This window comes from Danio rerio, chromosome 24, assembly GCF_049306965.1.
Source record: "Danio rerio strain Tuebingen ecotype United States chromosome 24, GRCz12tu, whole genome shotgun sequence".
In the NCBI taxonomy this organism is placed as follows: Eukaryota; Metazoa; Chordata; class Actinopteri; order Cypriniformes; family Danionidae; genus Danio; species Danio rerio.
The window spans coordinates 11,281,008-11,300,415 of NC_133199.1; the positions used below are offsets into that span (position 1 = coordinate 11,281,008).

At 35.5% G+C, this 19,408-nt stretch overlaps 1 protein-coding gene across 14 annotated transcripts in view; it reads right to left on the minus strand.

The window, feature by feature from the left end:
• Positions 1–19,408, minus strand: part of asap1b (ArfGAP with SH3 domain, ankyrin repeat and PH domain 1b) — a 150,128-nt gene that overhangs the window by 21,991 nt on the left and 108,729 nt on the right. For 13 of the 14 annotated variants that reach the window (XR_012399723.1, XR_012399721.1, XR_012399724.1 and 10 more), the window contains 4 exons: positions 17,256–17,419; positions 4,865–4,998; positions 2,538–2,629; positions 1,378–1,564 (listed from right to left, as the gene is read on the minus strand). Coding sequence is in view for 10 of the 14 variants with exons in the window: in XM_003201277.7 (XP_003201325.2) it covers positions 1,378–1,564; positions 2,538–2,629; positions 4,865–4,998; positions 17,256–17,419 (577 nt within the window). In the remaining 4 variants the exon portion in view is untranslated. Of the gene's footprint in view, positions 1–1,377; positions 1,565–2,537; positions 2,630–3,541; positions 4,637–4,780; positions 4,999–17,255; positions 17,420–19,408 lie in introns of those variants that run through there. The other variant, XM_073941606.1, reaches the window with a different exon arrangement.

Genomic DNA, 19,408 nt, shown 5'->3' on the forward strand with positions numbered 1-19,408 from the left:
CGTCACACTTCACACAAGCAAGTGGCCTCCGCAGCATCCTCCCAATCGGGACTGCACTGTACTGTCGTATTTAAATTTCTTATATTATCTAGATGCTTTGCGGCTCCCGAATAATATATCTAAAGCCGTAAATCTTCTTTAGAAGAGGGACAAGTAAGGGCCAGGGAACACATTGGAAGACTGAGCCTTTGGTGATGCAGGTGTGCTCATCCTCTCTTTGCCTGGCAAACCTCTCACCGGGGGTGAAGGTAAGGTTCAATCATTATGCCGTTTTTCAGACATTTGCCCACAGTGGAAGTTTCCCCATAACATTGAAGTTCCCCTCCTGAAGGGGAACGCTTTGGTTACTAAAGTAACCCTTGTTCCCCGACGGGGGGAACGGAAATGCTATGTTCCTTCACCATAATGATTGCCCCTTAGCTCTGGGTTTAAGTCTCTTCAGCTAAAAAAGGATACCTCAACCTTGCTCTCGCTGTGCTTATTTTGCCAAATTGATCGCAACGAGCATCAGCTGCACAAGCTGACACTGCCAATTCATTGGCATTTAATTGGCTCGATTATTTACTCTGTCAGACGATTGGCTTTCTGAACGAAATCCCATAGTGGAAGTTTCCACATAGCATTTCCGTCACCACCCGTCGAACTGCTGTATAATCGCAATATCATGTGAACAATATCATATCACCAGTGCTGATATACAGCCATATTACACTGCTACCAGTGTGATATTGTTCATATATTAAAAAAAAACATTTATTAAAAATTAATTAACCATTAAAAATGGTTTATTCATTCAGGATTTTTAAAAATTAATTTTATTAATAAAAAATAATTATCTCATAAATATATGTTTTTTCTACTTTTAATTAGTTCAATTAAGACTTCTTTTTCTTTTCTAAAATAAAAATAATATTTTTTTTCACCACACTGTTTTTAACATAATATTTGAGTCATATGACATATTGACAGAGATCAGGGCTACATAAAAAGCCAAGAAAATGAGAGATCAATTAAACTTTGCTTTTATGACTGAATTCTATCAGCAGCAGCTGTTCATCTCAGAGTCGACAAACGGCACTATCAAAGTCATTATCTGCAGGAATGAAGGATCTCTCAGGATGGAAAACTGGCATAAGATCAAGGCAGAGGATTCTACTGTCCAACATGTCTGCTTTCTGATAAGCACCAGACCTCAAAATCTGAGCTCATCAAAAGCTCCCATGCGTACGGCACATACTTCATGTGAAATGACAGTCTGGGTCACACTACTGTTTCCAGTTTCATATTCAGGACAATAAGCTTTTATAGATATTTTTTATCGGCAACTAGATTAATAAAAAGTTTTACTAAACCCTTGACGATTGATCAGACTCTTACCTGTCCTCCTTCATGTAGTGGTTCCAAAAGCTCTACCCCCTCAGCATACACCTGGATGAGAGCTAGCAGGTCATGTGACCCGACGGCTTTAAAAAGATCACTCCTCTTGTCTTCTGCTGAGCTGCAGGTTTTCCTTGCAAACTTATGATCTACATATTTAGCATTGATGAACTCCTTACGAACAGTCCTAAAATCGCCATGAGAGAGAGGGAAATTCGAACATTATTTACCATTATCCAAAAACTTACAAAATTGGCCCTGTAACTATAATTACATAGATCAGATAATTCACTTATTAAATGTTTTAATACACTAGAAAACTAAACAATATAAATTTCAGGCCCATAGCCAGCCTGATGAAAGGGGTGGTTCTTTTCTCTCAAAAATTGGACCTGATATTCGCCTCATTTTCTATTTAATTTTAAGATTTGAATACTGCATTTAGGTGACATTTTAAGCATTGTATTTAGCTGAATTCGATTGTCAGATGGTCATCATAACCACATGTTTTGATACCAAAAATGTTTCCTAAAGATTTTTAAGGATGAAATGTGAATAGTACTAATTTTTAAAATACATACTTGTTACATCATATAACATTACAAGTAATAGGAATCTGGTAAAGAAGAAGAAGAAGAAAATTCATGGATAACAACAATATCCAAATTAGTATACAAATCAATGTCAATATGGTCCACTTTTGGTGCTTTACACCTTTTATTTGCTCAATTTGTGTTTCAAGAATAAGGTTCAAGGTTTAAAATAAAAGTTACCTGTAAAATGTTTTCTCTGTTTAAAAACAATGCAGCAGCAAAAGAAGACTTCTCTTACAGCGGATCGTAAAATGTAAATATTTGTTAGCATTGGCCAAAACTGATTAGCTGAAGTCACAGCAAAGCCAACAGAGGATTTCGCTTGGTCTTATAGCCTTTTCAATGGGATCTTTTCACTGTATAGTCAAAATAAGACAAATAAGCTCATGTATGGGACAAATTCTGGACTTTTGTTATTGAGGGGTGGGTCTTCCGAACCACTTGAACTACCCCTGGTTACAGGCCTGAATTTTCATTTTAAAAAATCAGATTTTGTAATAATATTATTATTATTTTACATCTTACATGTTTTCTACTACGACCAAAATAACTGTTAGGTATACTCACATGTCACTAGAGGGAGTGGGTTTAGAAGAGGGACAAGAAAGACCTCCCTCCATTATATCATTAAAACTACTGTTCCCCACATTCTTGGCCAGCTAAAAAAAAAAAAAAAAAAAAAAAAGAAGACAACATTATGAAAGATGCAAAAATGGCAATATTTAAAATGCTAGATAATAACAACAATAATAACATTAACTGTATTGTTTGTTATGAAATATGTATATTGAATAGTACTTCCCACATATAGACTTTACTTGTGAGGGCGGCCCAAGTATATTAACGGCAGCCCAAGTATATTTAGTGACACAATTTTTTTTTTTTTTTTACTATTATTAACACTGGGCAGAGTGGCGCATTGGGTAGCACGATCACCTTACAACAAGAAGGTCACTGGTTCGAGCCTCGGCTGGGTTAGTTGGCCTTTCTGTGTAGAGTTTGCATGTTCTCCCCGTGTTCGCGAGGGTTTCCCCCACAGTCCAAAGACGTGCGCTACAGGTGAATTGAATAAGCTAAATTGTCCGTAGTGTACGAGTGTGAATGAGCGTATATGGATGTTTCCCAGAGAAGGACATCCGCTGCGTAAAACATAAGCTGGATAAGTTAGCGATTCATTCCTCTGTGGCAACCCCAGATTAATAAAGGGACTAAGTCGAAAAGAAAATGAATAAATGAATGATATTGACTGACATTAGTTTTCTGTCATTTATTTCTCATTTGTTCATTATTTTATTTATTTTGATGATGTTAATATATTACATAGGTTATTTTATATCTAAATGTTTTAAGTTTAAGTGCTTCAAGTTTGCTTTGAACTTGAAAGAGAGAGACCTTTCAGTGGGTGCACATAGCTCCTAAATAGCATAAAAGAGAAATAGTGGATTTCTTTTTTATTTTAACAGTATATATATATATATATATATATATATATATATATATATATATATATATATATATATATATATATATATATTTTTTTTTTTTTTTTTTTTTTTTTTTTTTTTTACTGTAACCCATTAATAATAAACAGTGTATAACAGTGTCGTACGAAATAAAATCATTGTTAAAAATTTAATTATGTTTTGTTTGTCGCATATAGTCAACAATTAATGTGATGTGGGTAAATGGTGTGATTCAATCCAGCTGTCTCCGCAAGTATATTTCAAACTTGTGTATTGCACTGTATTGCACTGTTTTGTGACCAATACCCTGACGCCAATTATTTTATAGCAAATTGTATTTAAATGCTCTACTACATAATTCTTTTTCAGGCATTTCAACCTAGGCATATTATGGTGTGCAAGCCTGCGTATGGCTTTCACTCCAGCCCTTAATTATTACTTTCAATTGATCTTGTTCATCTTTTTTCCCTTTTCAGTTTTCTATTGGTTGATTTGGTGGCATCAGGCCTTTAAAACAGACGGAAGCGGAGTTCTCGCGATCCCTCATTCCTCCACGCCACAACACCTTTTGAAGGCTTTGTTGTTGTGTTCTCCTATATGGTTTTCTTTTGATATTTGTAAGGAGTGGGAAGTTCCAACCTGCCTTAGGTTTGTTTGCTTGTTATTTAATATGTTGTTGGGCTCCCCATTTCTTAACATTTTGGATTGTTTTGCTGATTGTTTTGATTGTTATTATGACTTGTATATTTATAAAATAAAATCTATTAGTATTATTAGTTTAGGATTACTTATATAGGACAATATGAGAATGAAGGACTAATAAAAATTATATATAAGAATTCACATACATTTCCTTATTAATGTTATTATAAAGTATGTTAATGGATTATTTATTAAAACAGAAGGGGATGTCACAGTGGCACAGTGGGTAGCATGATTGTCTCACAGCAAGTAGGTAGCTGGTTCAAGCCTCAGCTGGGTCAGTTGGCAATTCTGTGTGGAGTTTTGTATGTTCTCCCCATGTTCATGTGAGTTTCCTCCGGGTGCTCCGGTTTCCCCCAGAAAAGACATGCGCTCTATAGGTGAATTGGGTAAGCTAAATTGTCCAAAGAGTATGAGAGTGTATGAGTGTTTCCCAGTGATGGGTTGCAGCTGGAAGGGCACCCGCTGTGTAAAACATGCTGGATAAGTTGGCGGTTTATTCTGCGGTGGTGACCCCTGATTAATAAAAGAACTAAGCCGAAAATAAAATAATTAAATGAATACAATAGAAGGCACAGATAGTTGTATTATAGCTTCTTACCTTTGGCTAAAATTAAATTACAAATATTTTAATTGAACCTATACTTTGGGATCAAACAGAGCCATGTGGATCTGTAAGGATCCTGTCATGTTGTGTTTGAAAATAAAATGTTGCGCCAGCAAACATACCAAGAGTTCGGAGGTTCCCAGTTTGTCTAGCTCCATAGACTGGATGCGTGAGATGTGGACGCCCATCTCCCGGTGTATGCCTGAACATTCGATGCATGTCAGGATTCCCAGGTTAGTCGACAACCATTTGGGATCTGAAAAAAAGGATTAAAAATTATAATAATAGTAAAAAAAAATTATAAACAGCAAAGAAAAACAAATCAATATTTATCGATAAAGAAAAAGTTCACCCAAAATGAAAGATTACCCACTCTTTACTTACCCTCAAATGGTTACAAACAGTTTGGTTAATCTGTCGAACATTACAGAAGATCGATTTTGAAGAAAGCTGAAAAATTGACTTCTATTGACTTCAATAGTAGTGAAAACAAATCCTAAGGAAGCCAATGGTTACAGGTTTCCAGCTTTCTTCAAAATATCTTCTTTTGTGTTTATCAGATGAAACAAACTCATAAAGATGTTGAAACAAATAAAAGGTGAGTAAATGATGACAGATGATTCATTTTGGTGGAACTATCCCTTTAAATGCCTTGTTTTTTATTCTTTGCCACAAGGGGTCCTTGTTGGACTCGTACTTTAATGTTCTAGAACATTGAGAGCTAAATACTGTGCGAGTTTAACTCAGATTTGGATGTTATCAAGGCTTGTATGAGAAGATGATTTGTCTGCATCTCACTGTTAGCAGTAGTTGAATGCTAGAAAGATCCCTTGAGCAGAACCAGTGACAGGCCAACAAAGATAAGGACACACAAACACATGACATCTAAATATAGACAGCTCTTCTCCAGCAGCTCTCTCTCTCTGCATGATGAGTAAATCCCAAATGTACTCCTCCATTCATTTCTGATACAAAACTAATGTCAATATCAAATTCTTTCATTCATTCACTTTGATTTTAAGCATTAACAACAAAGAGAAAAAAACCTGTTCAGACATACGACTCACAGGTGAACAAGTCATGCACACTAGCAGAGATTAGAATGTTTAGCCTTCAGCTGAGGGGATGAACAACAGATCAACACAGACCTAAAAGCCTATTAAAATGTCATAGCATCACCATGACTTAAATCAATGAATGGGATTGTTCTATCAGGTTATGTCAAGGAGTGTAGTCATTGATCAATTTGAATCATTAGTCAAAAATGTTCATAAAGTCCATTTTCCTATTCCTTTTTTTTTATTTTTATTTTTTGTATGAGTTAACAGGAAAGCAAAATGTTGTTTTTGAAAGTCCAAATGGCAACAAATATGGATTGAAGTCAAATATTTCGTTGGATAAAAACATGTTAGAGTGTTTATTCATCTGCAGACATTACTGGAATCAAAATCCATGAACAAATTCTAGGATTGGCAATATTATTTTATTATAGCATAGCATGGCATCGCATAACATAACAATATAATATAATATAATATAATATAATATAATATAATATAATATAATATAATATAATATAATATAATATAATATAATATAATATAATATAATATTTGAATAACAATATAATCCATTTTAAAATCTATTAACTCACTGTCAACAATAAAACTTGCCTTTGTAGCTATTTACAGAATCACTACAGAACTATTTACAAATTAAATTTAAATCAATATTAGTTAAAATTCTTTGTGAGATCAAAACAAATTGTAGAATATAATAACTTAGAAATAATACCAATATCAATTAAATTTACAGTAAACACTTTTATTGACACATATGGATAAAAATAAACCTGCCACTTAAAATATGCTGTTCATATTTTTACCTCCAATTTAATTGTAACGACTATTAGAGGCGGAAATAAATAACAGTTTCTCTTATTTTAATAAAACAAGGTTAGACTATGATATTCACACATGTATCAAAAATGCAGGGTATTACACTTATCTGGGCATTATTTCAAGTAATTATATTGAAAAATTGAAGTCAAACTGACACAAGCACAACATTTCTGTTAGATATTACAGTGGGTGACACTTTAAAATGAGCATTACTTCTATGAGTGATACCACCGGTGCACTAAAGGAGTAATGCTGCTAATGTTGCATTCACACTAGACGCGAATAGACATCCTGCGGCGCAGATGAGGTGGCGCGAATGAGGCTGCGCAATTGACAAGGTTCACACATTTGACGCACTTAACGCACGTATTGCTTAAGTTGGAAAATCTGAACTTCAGCAGACTTTCGCGTCGCGTTTACAAATCAGGAGCTTTCTCTTGTAGGGTGTGTTTATGACATAGCGCCTGTTGTTGGTGTCCCTGGGGAAAATCCTCCTGCCGACAACAGACAACAGTTGATCAAACTGGGCTCGGCTCAGTCAGAAGCACAGCTGAAAGCTTCCATCATCCAGGTTAAGTTTCTGGAGGAATTCATGAACTCACAGAGCTGGGTGCACCTCTGAAAGGATCTAACGGACACAGATACAGCTCCAAACGAATCAACGCTATTTTACAGCACTCAAAAAGCACATGAACACAGTTATTCTCTCAATAAAATATATGTTAGCCATTTAGCAACAAAGCTAGAGTCAGCAGGCAGACAGAAGCCCTGCCCATGATGTGAATCCACGTCTATTGTGAAGTGAATTTGACCCGCGAATGAAGCAAAATTGACATGCAAATTAAGCGAGTCAACTCAAAATGTTCACATGTCTGTTTACACGCAGATATCGTGATTTATCCGCGCACGCCGCGTCTGGTGTGAACACAGTAAAGAACGAGTTTTTAGGTTTACAGTTTGCGACTATGTCACCAGGGGGCACAAAGGGACAGGATGAAAAGGGAGAGAAATATACAGTAGCTGTAAATACTCTTGTACTCTTGCTACTTGTAAATGAAGATGAAACAATGAAAAAAAGCATTATAATTCCTTCATTAATCATTAAAAAACTTGTTAACAAGTTTTATTATCATTGTAAAGTAGAATTATAGATATTAAAAGATAACTAAAATTAAAGTACAAACATACATATAAGTAGACCTAATTACATTAATAAAGCAGTGTTTTAGCCTAAATATGGAGAGATGTACTGTGTTCATTACATTAAAGTGATAGGACTAAGACAGTCAATTAATAATAATCTTTTTCATTTATGTTTTTATTGTTGTTTCTATCTCATTTTACGTCTCAATTATTGTACATAAATAATAAACAAATAATTGAATAGGCCTAAATAATTATTTATTTAAAGACATTAACAGCGAAACACGGAGAAACAGTAATCTGGGAAACGGTTTGAATTTCCACTTAGAAAAAAAAAAAAACATTAAATGTTCCATTTGGGACGACACTACATTCATATACTACAAATTAAGTGTCTATATGCACAAGTACATAGTGTATGGTTTGCCATTTAGGACGCAGCTTTTGTTGCCATACCATGGCGTAATGATACAGTATTACGCAACACTTGCAACACAATGTTTTTACTCATAAGTAATGTAAAACCAAACCTCAACAATGTGTAGTTAATCTCACTTTATGCCACAACAAAATCTCACTATATATACCTAGTGCATAAAATAGCAGCCACACATACATACTGTAACACATAGCCAACTGCAAAGCAATGTGCTAACACCCACAACACCTGACTGCAGAACAACACAGCAATGTGCTAACAACCTCCCAGAACACCTAAGAAAAGACACAGAAACACCCAGAACCCCTTATTTGTAGCTACACTGATGTATTGTTATTAATAGTACAAATAAATGTCTCATTAGCATACACTTCTGTATGTAGGCTGTTCACCATACTGAAACCATGAATACTTTGTGATCTGACAAAGACATTTAACAAATACGAATAACGAGCTGGTCTCAGACATGCAAATCCTCTTTAACACTGTTGAATCATTATACAAGAGAGCACTTAAAATTCCTGATAAAAAGCCTTGGTTGGACCATCACTGCAATATCTTAGAAAAACATAACCTCTTTTGGTTATGTTTTATTTATAAAGGTACAAATCTATGGAATTCTCTCCCAACAAAAATAATCACATGTACAAATTGTGAGATGTTTTCACACCTGACTAGAAGGTGGTTTTTGTCAAATCAAATTTGTACACACGCAGTGAGATGTTTTTTTGTCAGTGTTTAATTTATATGTTATTATGCCTGTATGTTTTAAACAGACTTTTTAATAAATTGGTTATTAATATGGTTATTACATATTTTAATTTTTACCTGTCCAGGGACAGCAGGTGGAAAATAGCAATCCTGCTACAACCTGGCACAATGCATCTTTCCTTTTTGAGGTTAATGTAATCTTTGTGCATGTCCCTGTTAAATAAATAAATCCATTCATTCATTCAAGCAGGCATTCGTAAAGGGTCGTAACGTTATGTGTTAATTTCATGATTCAAGGGGTTTGTTTGTTCCCTGCAATGCTGTCAGGGCCGATACAGCAAACAGCAAAGCATTTTGGTCGAGAGAGCTGAACGAGTATTGAAGAATGGCCAACTTTGTCTTTTATTAGTTAAGTTTGTTACCATTCAGACACATTGCCTATATACGTGCTGCTGTGTTCACCATATGTTTTAAATCCTCCAGATTACAGGCAGGGCTAATGGTTGGAATAGATAGGGCAAGAGACCTGCTGCACGGCTATCCACTGTGTCTGCATTCAGGGATTCAGGAAGAGAAGCCCTTCGCATTTATAGTGTTTACATGATTATCTGCATAATGAATTATATAATGAATTACTGTAATTTCTTTGCATTTTAACTTCATAAACTAATAAATCATGGGTCTCACAGTTTGTGTCTTATTATGTGAGCCAACTGACAAGAGTCGTTTGCTCCCCTCTTTTTCCGAGACACTGCTCGCTGCAGAGCCATTTGAGGTCCAGCGAGGGGGAGCTTGAGCTCTCGCTCCTCCTCCTATTAGCTGTTTTAATGCGTACATCCACCCACCCCTAACCACAACCCCCAGTGACATCACTCGTAGAAGAAGTGCAAGGAAGGAGGAGCGGGAGCTCAACTCTGCCTAAATGGCTCTGCAGCGAGCATCACTTGCTTTTTCCCCTGCTCTGTTGGCCAAGCCCACTCTTCCCTCAGCTTGTAGTGCTCCACGCTCATTATAAAGCTTTTTTTTTATTATTCTGAGGTAGACTTGAACCGAAAGTGGGTGGGTTTTATGGCCCTTTAAGTTCAGTTTTAGTAACTGAAAAGTAAAATTCGCTGAAGAGCAGCTCCACCAGAGATGACTGTCAGTAGCAAGAAACTAAAATTCCATTAATTGACTGAGCCTAGATCCTTAAAATAGAACCCTTAAAGTCAATTTGATGAAATGATTCTGATTGATTGTGTTTTTGGTTTTGTTTTTTCATTCAATATCTATCTTTTTTCAATGATTCTAATTGAACTGTTGATCTGTGTTGTTAGGATTGTAGTGTGGACTTTTTGTATGTAATTGAAACTCACTCTGGCTCTGCTTGATAGCAATAGTAATCAAACAGGATCGAAAAAAAAAAGTCTTGTTAATCTGACAAAATACATTTATAAATGAAAACCCTTTATTCACAAATTTATACAAAGATTTATCTCTCACGACAAACTAAAACGAGCATTAAGAGACGAGAACCGTCTTATGGGCAACATCTCTTTCATCTTGTAGCAAAAAGAAAACAATGAATGAGAAAGAGGTTGATCAAATAATCCCTGGAGCAGCAGCCGCCCTCTCGGAACTTTCAGTACAGCTTGCATGAGCCAATTACATAAGCGAGTGATGTAACAGTGCTTGCCTGTCCTGACTGCCTGATCCTCACACTCACACTGCTGCTGCTGCTTCATCATGAGAGAGACAGACGGATAGAGTGAGAGAAACAGAAACCGGGATTTAAAAAAAAATAGAGACAGACTGTTGGCAGAACATGAGTGGAAAAGAGACCTGAGAAGAGAGAGAATGAAAGGAATTACCAGAGAGACTAATATCTTTTTAGTATTTAAGCCTGGGCCGTTCAATTGGTGGCATTTTCATCCAGCCAGAGGGCACACAGACTATGCTCCGGTCACACATGTGTTTTGAGCTGTTTTCCTACTAATTAGTTCATCCACAAGATGGCAACGCTAGCCTCAGTCAACATTTTACAAGCAAAAGGAAAAGGAAGACATGGTACATCAACAACAATGAACTACCATAGATGGAACAAGAAGAGTTAGCTGCAATAACAGACACTTGCTAAGAAACAGCAGCAATTCTTGTTTAAAGATGGTGTTGTCAGTCATAATTTCTAGAAAGAAACGGTGCAGCCATTGGAAGCTCTGTGTGTGTGGAGGGTGGGTTGTTTCCTAATAAAAGAGCAGTGTGGAATAGGCATGGGCCGGTATAAGATTCTGACAGTATGATAACCTTGGATAAAAATAGCATGGTTTTACGGTATTGTGATTAATAATAATAATAATAAAAAAACTTCTTTTCCCCACTGAACACAATACTGTATATTTTATTTTAAGAAACATTTAAATATTTTGGACCAGAAGCTATTAATGTGGATGTTCCTTTTCTGCTGAAGACACTGTTGCTCTAAAAAAATGAAATAAATTAGTTGTAAAAAAAACATGTAAAAAAAAAAAAAAAAAAGCAAAAGAAATAAATAAAATTTACATATACCTTAGAAATGGTATTATAGAAAACTTGACTTTTGCAAACTGCGGTATACCTTGAAACCGTTAATCGTTCCATGCCATGTGGATCTGCTATAATCAAACAAAAAGTGCCCATGGGTAGCTTAAATAATGTGTCAATTTTCATCATATTCATGATTCATCATAATGAACAGCAAAAATCAGTCCAAGGGACTTGAAAAATGTGGGGAAAAAAATGTTAAAAAGCCTTTATTGCAGGGGTATTAAACTCAAAATGACAGGGGGCCATATCAGTGACTGACAATTCATAGGAGGGCTGCTTAAACATTCAAGCACAACTAAAAAATGGAAACCTTCTTCTCAATATCTTACTTTTTTGTAAAAAAAAAAAAAAAAAATTAATTATCTTTTTTTTTTTTTTTTTTAAGTATGTGCATACAACTTAGAAATGGTATTATCTGTTTAACATAGAGAAGATTTTTTCAACACATTTCTAAACAATAGTTTTAATAACTCATTTTTAATAACCGATTTATTTTATCTTTGCCATGATGACAGTAAATAATATTTGACTAGATATTTTAGACACTTCTATACAGCTTAAAGTGACATTTAAAGTTAAGGTTAATTAGGTTAACTAGACAGGTTAGGGTAATTAGGCAAGTTTTGAATAACAATGGTTTGTTCGGTAAACAGTCGAAAAAAAAGGGGCTAATAATTTTGACCTTAAAATGGTTCATAAAAATACTCAAAAACTGCTTTTATTCTAGCCGAAATAAAACTTACTAAAATAAGACTTTCTCCAGAAAAACAAATATTATCAGACATACTGTGAAAATTTCCTTGCTCTGTTAACATCATTTGGGAAATATTTAAAAAAGAAAAAAAAATCAAAGGGGGGCTAATAATTCTGACTTTACCTGTATATATAGATTGCATTTAAAAATGCGCCTGTGTGCTGTACATAAGCCAAAGTAAAATAAAAGACAGAATATAAAAACATAAAAAAATCAGCCAAGTGAAATGATGGAATAAATGTAAAAATAAAGCTGCATAAAGGATATTAAAATAATAATAAAAAGCCAAGCTAAATAGTAGGGATGTCCCAATCAGTCATTAGATTTGGAGTATCTACTGATACCGAACCCCAAACCGTAACTTCTATAATACACAAAGGCTTAGTAGAGACAACTTTTATGTCTGTGGTGAATGAAACATGGGGTACATCTTATAACAGGAAAAGTAGTTTTTCAGAAATCTACTTATAAAGGGCTGGCAGAACTTAGTGAAAAAGAAGTGAAATGGTGGCGAGCCAGCATTTCAAATTGAGTTCTACGTTTGTTTTTGAGGTGTCTTATCAGGTTTGTGTTAAATGTAGCTTTTTCCTTTTACATTTGCTTTTACAGTTTACATATCTCACAATGTTGGCAATAGCCATGTTGTCGTCATCAACTTTAGAATACCTCTAGATTGCAGACATACTTGTGCTTTCAAGCTGCTTCTGTGATCTACTTTGCCGGCATTTAACCAATAGCATCTCTGCAACAAAGTGATGTCATTCCGCAAATGTTGCTGTTGTGTGAAGTCAAGAAAGAGGTATAACTCTGTGTCACCGTATAACAATAGTTGCATAAAAAAAAAATTCAAAATATATACATATATAGTTAAGTCCGGTTCGGGAGGTAACGTCCAATTCCTATTTTGTCTGAAACCATGTGATCGGACCTAATTTCCGATTACGTGATCGGATCTGAACATCCCTATTAAATAGGTACACTTTTAGGACTGATTTAAAAAAAAGATAGTGATGGAGCCATTCTAATCTCAAGAGACAAATTGTAATAGTGGACCCGCCACAGAGAAAGCTCTGTCCCCTCTACTTTTTATTTTGGACTGAGGAACTAAAAGAAGATTTTGATCACTTGATCTAAGATCTTAAATTAGTGTAAAAAATGCAACAGCTCTGAGAAATAAGTTGAGGATAGATTATAGACTGGATCTATATATCAGCACTTTAAAATCAATTTTGAATTGGATGGGGAGTCAATAGAGGCCCCTTAGAAGAGGGGTACAGTGTTTACATTTCCTACTATTAGAAGTAAATCTAGCAGCAGCACATTGGACCAATTGAAGGAGAGAAATTTGAGATTTTGAAATGCCACAGTAAAGTGCATTGCAGTAGTCTAACCGTGACATAATCAAAGTGTGGACAGCCAACTCTAGGGAGGTGTGATTTTAGAAATGTTTGACTTTAGATAGTAAGCATTCACTTAAAAAAAAAAAGTTTATAAAAATTGGAGCCAATAAGATACATACAAAGTAGAAATGTCACTATAAAACAAAAATTTAGGCAGATGAAGGAATACAGGCAATAATCATAATAGACTGCTCGGTATTTTCCACCATGTTACGTTTGACGTACTTCTGGCTGTGTTTTGTTAATAAAAATGGCTGACATTTAAATTAAATGTCACTTGTCATTTTGCCACTTTTGCACTTGTTTTTAATGTATTTTTAAATGTGAAAGGTATTTTTAAGGTTGAATTATGTATGTGCATGTTTATTAGAAACACATTTTACTATAGCCAATTTTTTGTAACTTTGACATTGATCTAAAAAACTAAACTAAAAACTAAAGCATACTTAAGGTTTAACACAACACAAGCATAGAGCAGGTGCCGTTTAAATAGTGCCTTGTGAAAACAAAAGCCAAGACTGTAAAGGAAGGTTTTAAGTCATCTACCTTCACAAACATTTACCATAGCTGTTCTGTAGAAATCTAACTGTTTTACATACAATGTTTTGGCAGAGATTTAGTACAAACACTGTTATTAAAAGTGTACTCTAGTGTATGTTGCATTTAATTTGCTAAATTAAAAAGCAATACATAGAATGCATTGCTGTCATAAAACTATGGCAGTTTTTTTTTTCTGTGGTTATAGTGTTTGCCATAATGTGAGAAGATTTAACTCGATATAAATTAGATGAACATTTTCAAATTGATCATATATCCATAAATCCCCCATTAAATAGCGCACTAGCAGCCATTTGTAGCGGCATAATTTCATAAAGAGGACTAACTAAATAATTAAAAGTGTGCATCTGCTACTTTGATAAACAGAATTTACTGTTGTCATAAAACTATGGCAGTCTTTGTCCTGTGGTTATAGTGTTTACCACTCATTTAGACTGTTATAATAATTTGGCTTAACCCGATATAAATTAGATGTATAATTTATAAGTGACCTTGTATCCTTAAATGCCCCATTAAATAGCTTACTATTGAGTGAGCAGCCATTTGTAGTGGCATTCAAAACTATAGTGGACATTGGGAAGTGCAGTTAATTAAACCTGAAATGCACAGCAATATGAGCATACAACCGTTGTACACTCAATGGCTAGAGAACACCCATCTTCCACTTTTACAGTTTGGACGCAGAATGAATTTCCATCTCTGACAACAAGATAGCATCCACACCTGAGTCCATTTGATGAAAGTATCTAAATAAATCATTTTTTAAATGTTTAATTAGCATTTGTATACATGACGAAAACAAAAATTAGTGTGATTAATTTCTAATGAACAGCTTGGCATCCGGTTATGACGTGCAGCTGAAACAATGCACAAATGGAGCTTGCTGCTAAATATCAATGAAAACAAAACCCTGAAAAAGTTTCAGAACGTGTTAAAACGTTTGATATTCAGTTAAAAAAAAAAAAACGTAAGAGGTGAAATTCCACCAAAAACTGTTAAATCAAGTCATATTCCAAAGCTATCTATAACGCAACCACCTGACGGTGAAAACTCTGAGATAGCCAACAACCAAACTGAGGAGAAGTGCGATGCCAGAGTGGCGACAAATGACGACATTCTCTGTGCAATTTAATCTTTGAGATCTGAATTCTCAAAACAATTGACTGACATGATGGAAGTTGTAAATGGCATTAAAGTCGACTTACTATCACAATCGCAAAGGATCGGTGAGGCAGAAGAAAGAATCTCCCACACTAAAGATGATGTTTTAACTCTTTTAAGAAAAGTAAAACTAAACTGGACAGCTTGATCAATAACAATTTTCAATTAAAGCTGCAAGCAGCGATGAAAGGGACCTCGCACTCTGGCTCACTGTCTCGTGGTGGCTTTAGGATGACACAGAACAGCCGACAATATTAACTCAATCCGACATGCATGTATATATATATACAAAACCTGAGACTTATTCATTCACAGATTTATGCCAAACTTCCTACTGTCAGCAGGTGGTGTTATGACTGTGACTCAATATTGGCATGTAGATGTTTTCAGGAGAGGAATCTCATCTAACCTGTAAATTTTTCAGGCAGATCGGACATTTTTTGGCTGAGATATAAGTATTTCCTGTTGTCAGCAGGTGGCGCTATGACTGTGACTCAATATTGGCATGTAGATGGTCTTCAGGAGAGGAATCTTTAAGCATGTGAATTTTCAGGCAGGTCAGACATTGCTTTGCTGAGTTATAAGCTAAATTTCTTTCTGCCAGCAGGTGGTGCTATGACAGTGACTCAATATTGGCATGTAAATGTCTTCAGGAGAGGAATCTCATCTAACCTGTGAAGCTTCAGGCAGATCGGACATTCTGTGGCTGAGTTATAAGCCAAACTTTCGTCTGTCAGCAGGTGGCGCTATAACTGTAACTGGACATTGGCATGTAAATGTGTTCAGGTCAGGACTGTTATCAAACGTGTGAATTTTGAGGCAGATCAGAGAATACATGCCTGAGTTATAATAATTTCCTGTTTTTTGGCAAATCGTCAAAAGTTTGCGAGGCCGCCACGAACATAACCTTCTACAGAAACTCTAGATCTTCGCAATTCTACATCGCCAGGGTCTTTAGATGACAAAACCCAATTTCTTTGTTGATTGGATAAATTCCCTAGGAGGAGTTTGTTAAAATACAACGCCTGGAAATTTTTCGGCGCAGGAAGTTAAAAATATCTGACTTCCTGTTGGGCTTGAAATTTTGCTCCAAAAGACTGTTTTATAGGTTTTGGCATGTTTGAGGTGTGTGCCAATATTCGTACATGTGCGTGAATCGTAGCTCGGGGGCCATTCTGTCAAATAGGCATAGGTGGCGCAATGGAGTCATTTTGCCACACCTAATTCTGAAACCTATGACAAACGTAAATTTTCCCCACTTCTGGGGCGTGTGCAAAGTTTTGTGAGATTTCGGGCATGTTTAAACCCTCAAAATCGCAATTCATTCCGAAGAAGAAGGAGCAATGGAGCAATTCCTATAGGGCCTACTCACCGTTTCGGTGCTCAGTCTCTAACCAGCAAAGCACATATAAAATGGCATCCATTTCATTGAACTCAGTGTTCAAATTCACTTACTCGATTTATTTTATATATTTTTTTCACTCCATAAGTGGATTATATAAGTTGGCTAAGGTAGGGGATAGTAATTGAGTGTATAGGGGTTTTAGCGTAGGTGTTTGTATAGGTGTTTTTGTTAATATCAGAATATTCTGCATTGCTATTTACATAATTATTTATTACACAGAACCATCAGAAAGAGACAATTCTCCCACATCAATTTTTTGTAATTGAATAATGCAGCACTCAACTCAATCAATAGCCCCGCTTTAAGCATTTGGCTGGTACAGCTTCAGTAGTCTGCACTCTAAAACTCACTTTAAGTAAAGTACTGTATATATTTTTTACCTTTTGCCACCTATTATTATTAGGTTCAACGGGATCACTCCACAAAACATTAATGTGGCCAATCAACAAAAAGTGCTAAACAAAGCATTGGTATTGTACCTGGAGCCCCACAATCACAGCACCACTCATTTCCCGGCATGCGCAGCACATCATCGATTATGGCTTTGGTGAGATCCTCCAGCCCATCATCTCCTCCACCCTGCTCTCCTCTGAAGGCCATGTTAAGTGCCTCCTCCTTGCTGTTAGTTAACACTGAGATCCATCTGTAGAGGCAAATAGCACACAGATGTTTTTCTTTGGGAATCAAAATGCAAACAGAAAGATAAAGTAAAGTGTCAATTTTGATTGAATGGCTGGTGTACACTATTGTATATCCTTTCCTGCTTTTGATTGGTCCATTGTTTAAAAACATACACTGCCGTGCTGCGTAGAACAATCTGGATCATTTATAATTTGACACGTTGTCTCAAACATTCTACCGCATGATGATGAAACCACAGGGGGTCAAATAGACAGCTTTCAATTCAAAAAACATATTCAAAACCAACATTTATGTCCAAACAGTCTCATTTTGGTTTTTACTTTTGTTCTTTACTATTTTCTCTTAAAGGGATAGTTCACCCAAAACTGAAGATCCTGTCATTATTTACTCGCCCTGTACTTCTCCCGAAACGGTTTGAACTTCTTTATTTTGATGAACTGACAAAAAAGATATTTTAAAAAGCTGAAAACTGGTAACCATTGACTTCCATAGTATTTGTTTTCCTACAATGAATGTCAATTGTTACCAGTTTCCAACAATCTTCATAATATCTACAGAGCTCAGCATATATAAGTACGCCCCTCACAAATCTGTCTTTTAAATTTAAATTTTTTAATAGGAAGCCATACATCGTATTTGTGCATATACATTAGATTAGTCTGTACTGAAGCCAAATTTGGAGTTTATCTGCAGGGTTTCTGCAGGTTTCATCAAGTCAAATATAAGACTTTTTAAGACCCTTTTAAGACCATTATGAAAGACATTTTAGATTTTTTATTCTTTTGCTTGCAACCAAATGTATTTATTTCTTAGCAACATACTTTAATGTGTCAAAACAAAAAAAACAGTTGTATATATGTTTTTCAACAAAATATTTTGTTTTGACAAAAAAAAGACAAGCTTACCATTGATAAAATTATATTTATTGTGGAGACAATTATATAAATATTTAAAAATATGTATTTGTTGGCTTTTAAATATTATGTTTATTCCCCCTTACTTCTGTAAATAGTTTTTGTATGAATAGAAGACAACATAAAGGGATATATTGCTCTGTTATTATTATAAAGAACTGTGTAATTGTTTTTAGTTTTCTTTCCCTGGAAATAAGGGAATTAATTTGTTACTCTGTCATTCAAAGAGTTACTGTGAAATATTTTTAACAGCTACTGTAAATTGTAGGTAGTGCTGTCGCCTCACAGCAAGAAGGTCGCTGGGTCGATCCTCGGCTTAGTTGGTGTTTCTGTGTGGAGTTTGCATGTTCTCTTTGCATTCGCATAGGTTTTCTCCAGGTGCTCCAGCTTACCCCACAGTCCAAAGACATGCGGTACAGGTGAATTGGGTAGGCTAAATTGTCCGTAGTGTATGAGTGTGTGTGTGTGTGAATGTTTACCAGTGATGGGTTGCGGCTGGAAGGGCATGCGCTGCTTAAAAAATGTGCTGGATAAGTCGGCAGTTCATCACGCTGTGGCGATTCCGGATTAATAAAGGGACTAAGCCGACGATAAAATGAATGAATAAATAAACTTTAATAGGCGTCACAGTGGTGCAGTGGGTAGCCCAAACGCCTCACAGCAAGAAGGTCGCTGGTTCGAGCCTAGGCTAGGTCAGTTGGCATTTAAGTGTGGAATTTGCATCTGTTCTGTGTTCAATGCAAAAAAATACATTGCCTATATTCACTGAGGAATGAATAAAAATATTCACTTTCAAAATGGGCTGTACTCAATTATGCCGAGCAATATACTTCTGAGTTCAACAGAAGAAAGAAACTCCTTAAAAGAAAGGTTTGGAACACTTGAGGGTGAGTATAGTGATTTTTTTTCTTTATTATTGGGCATGAACAATTATTTTATACCGTTTTCAAAATTATGCCATGCTATCCTGTTAGCTAATGAGACCAGCTTATGGCTTTTCATAAAAATTCAGTTAAATCAGAGGAGAAAGGGCTGCTGGATTGATGTATAAAGAGGTTAAAGCAGGGGTGCCCAAC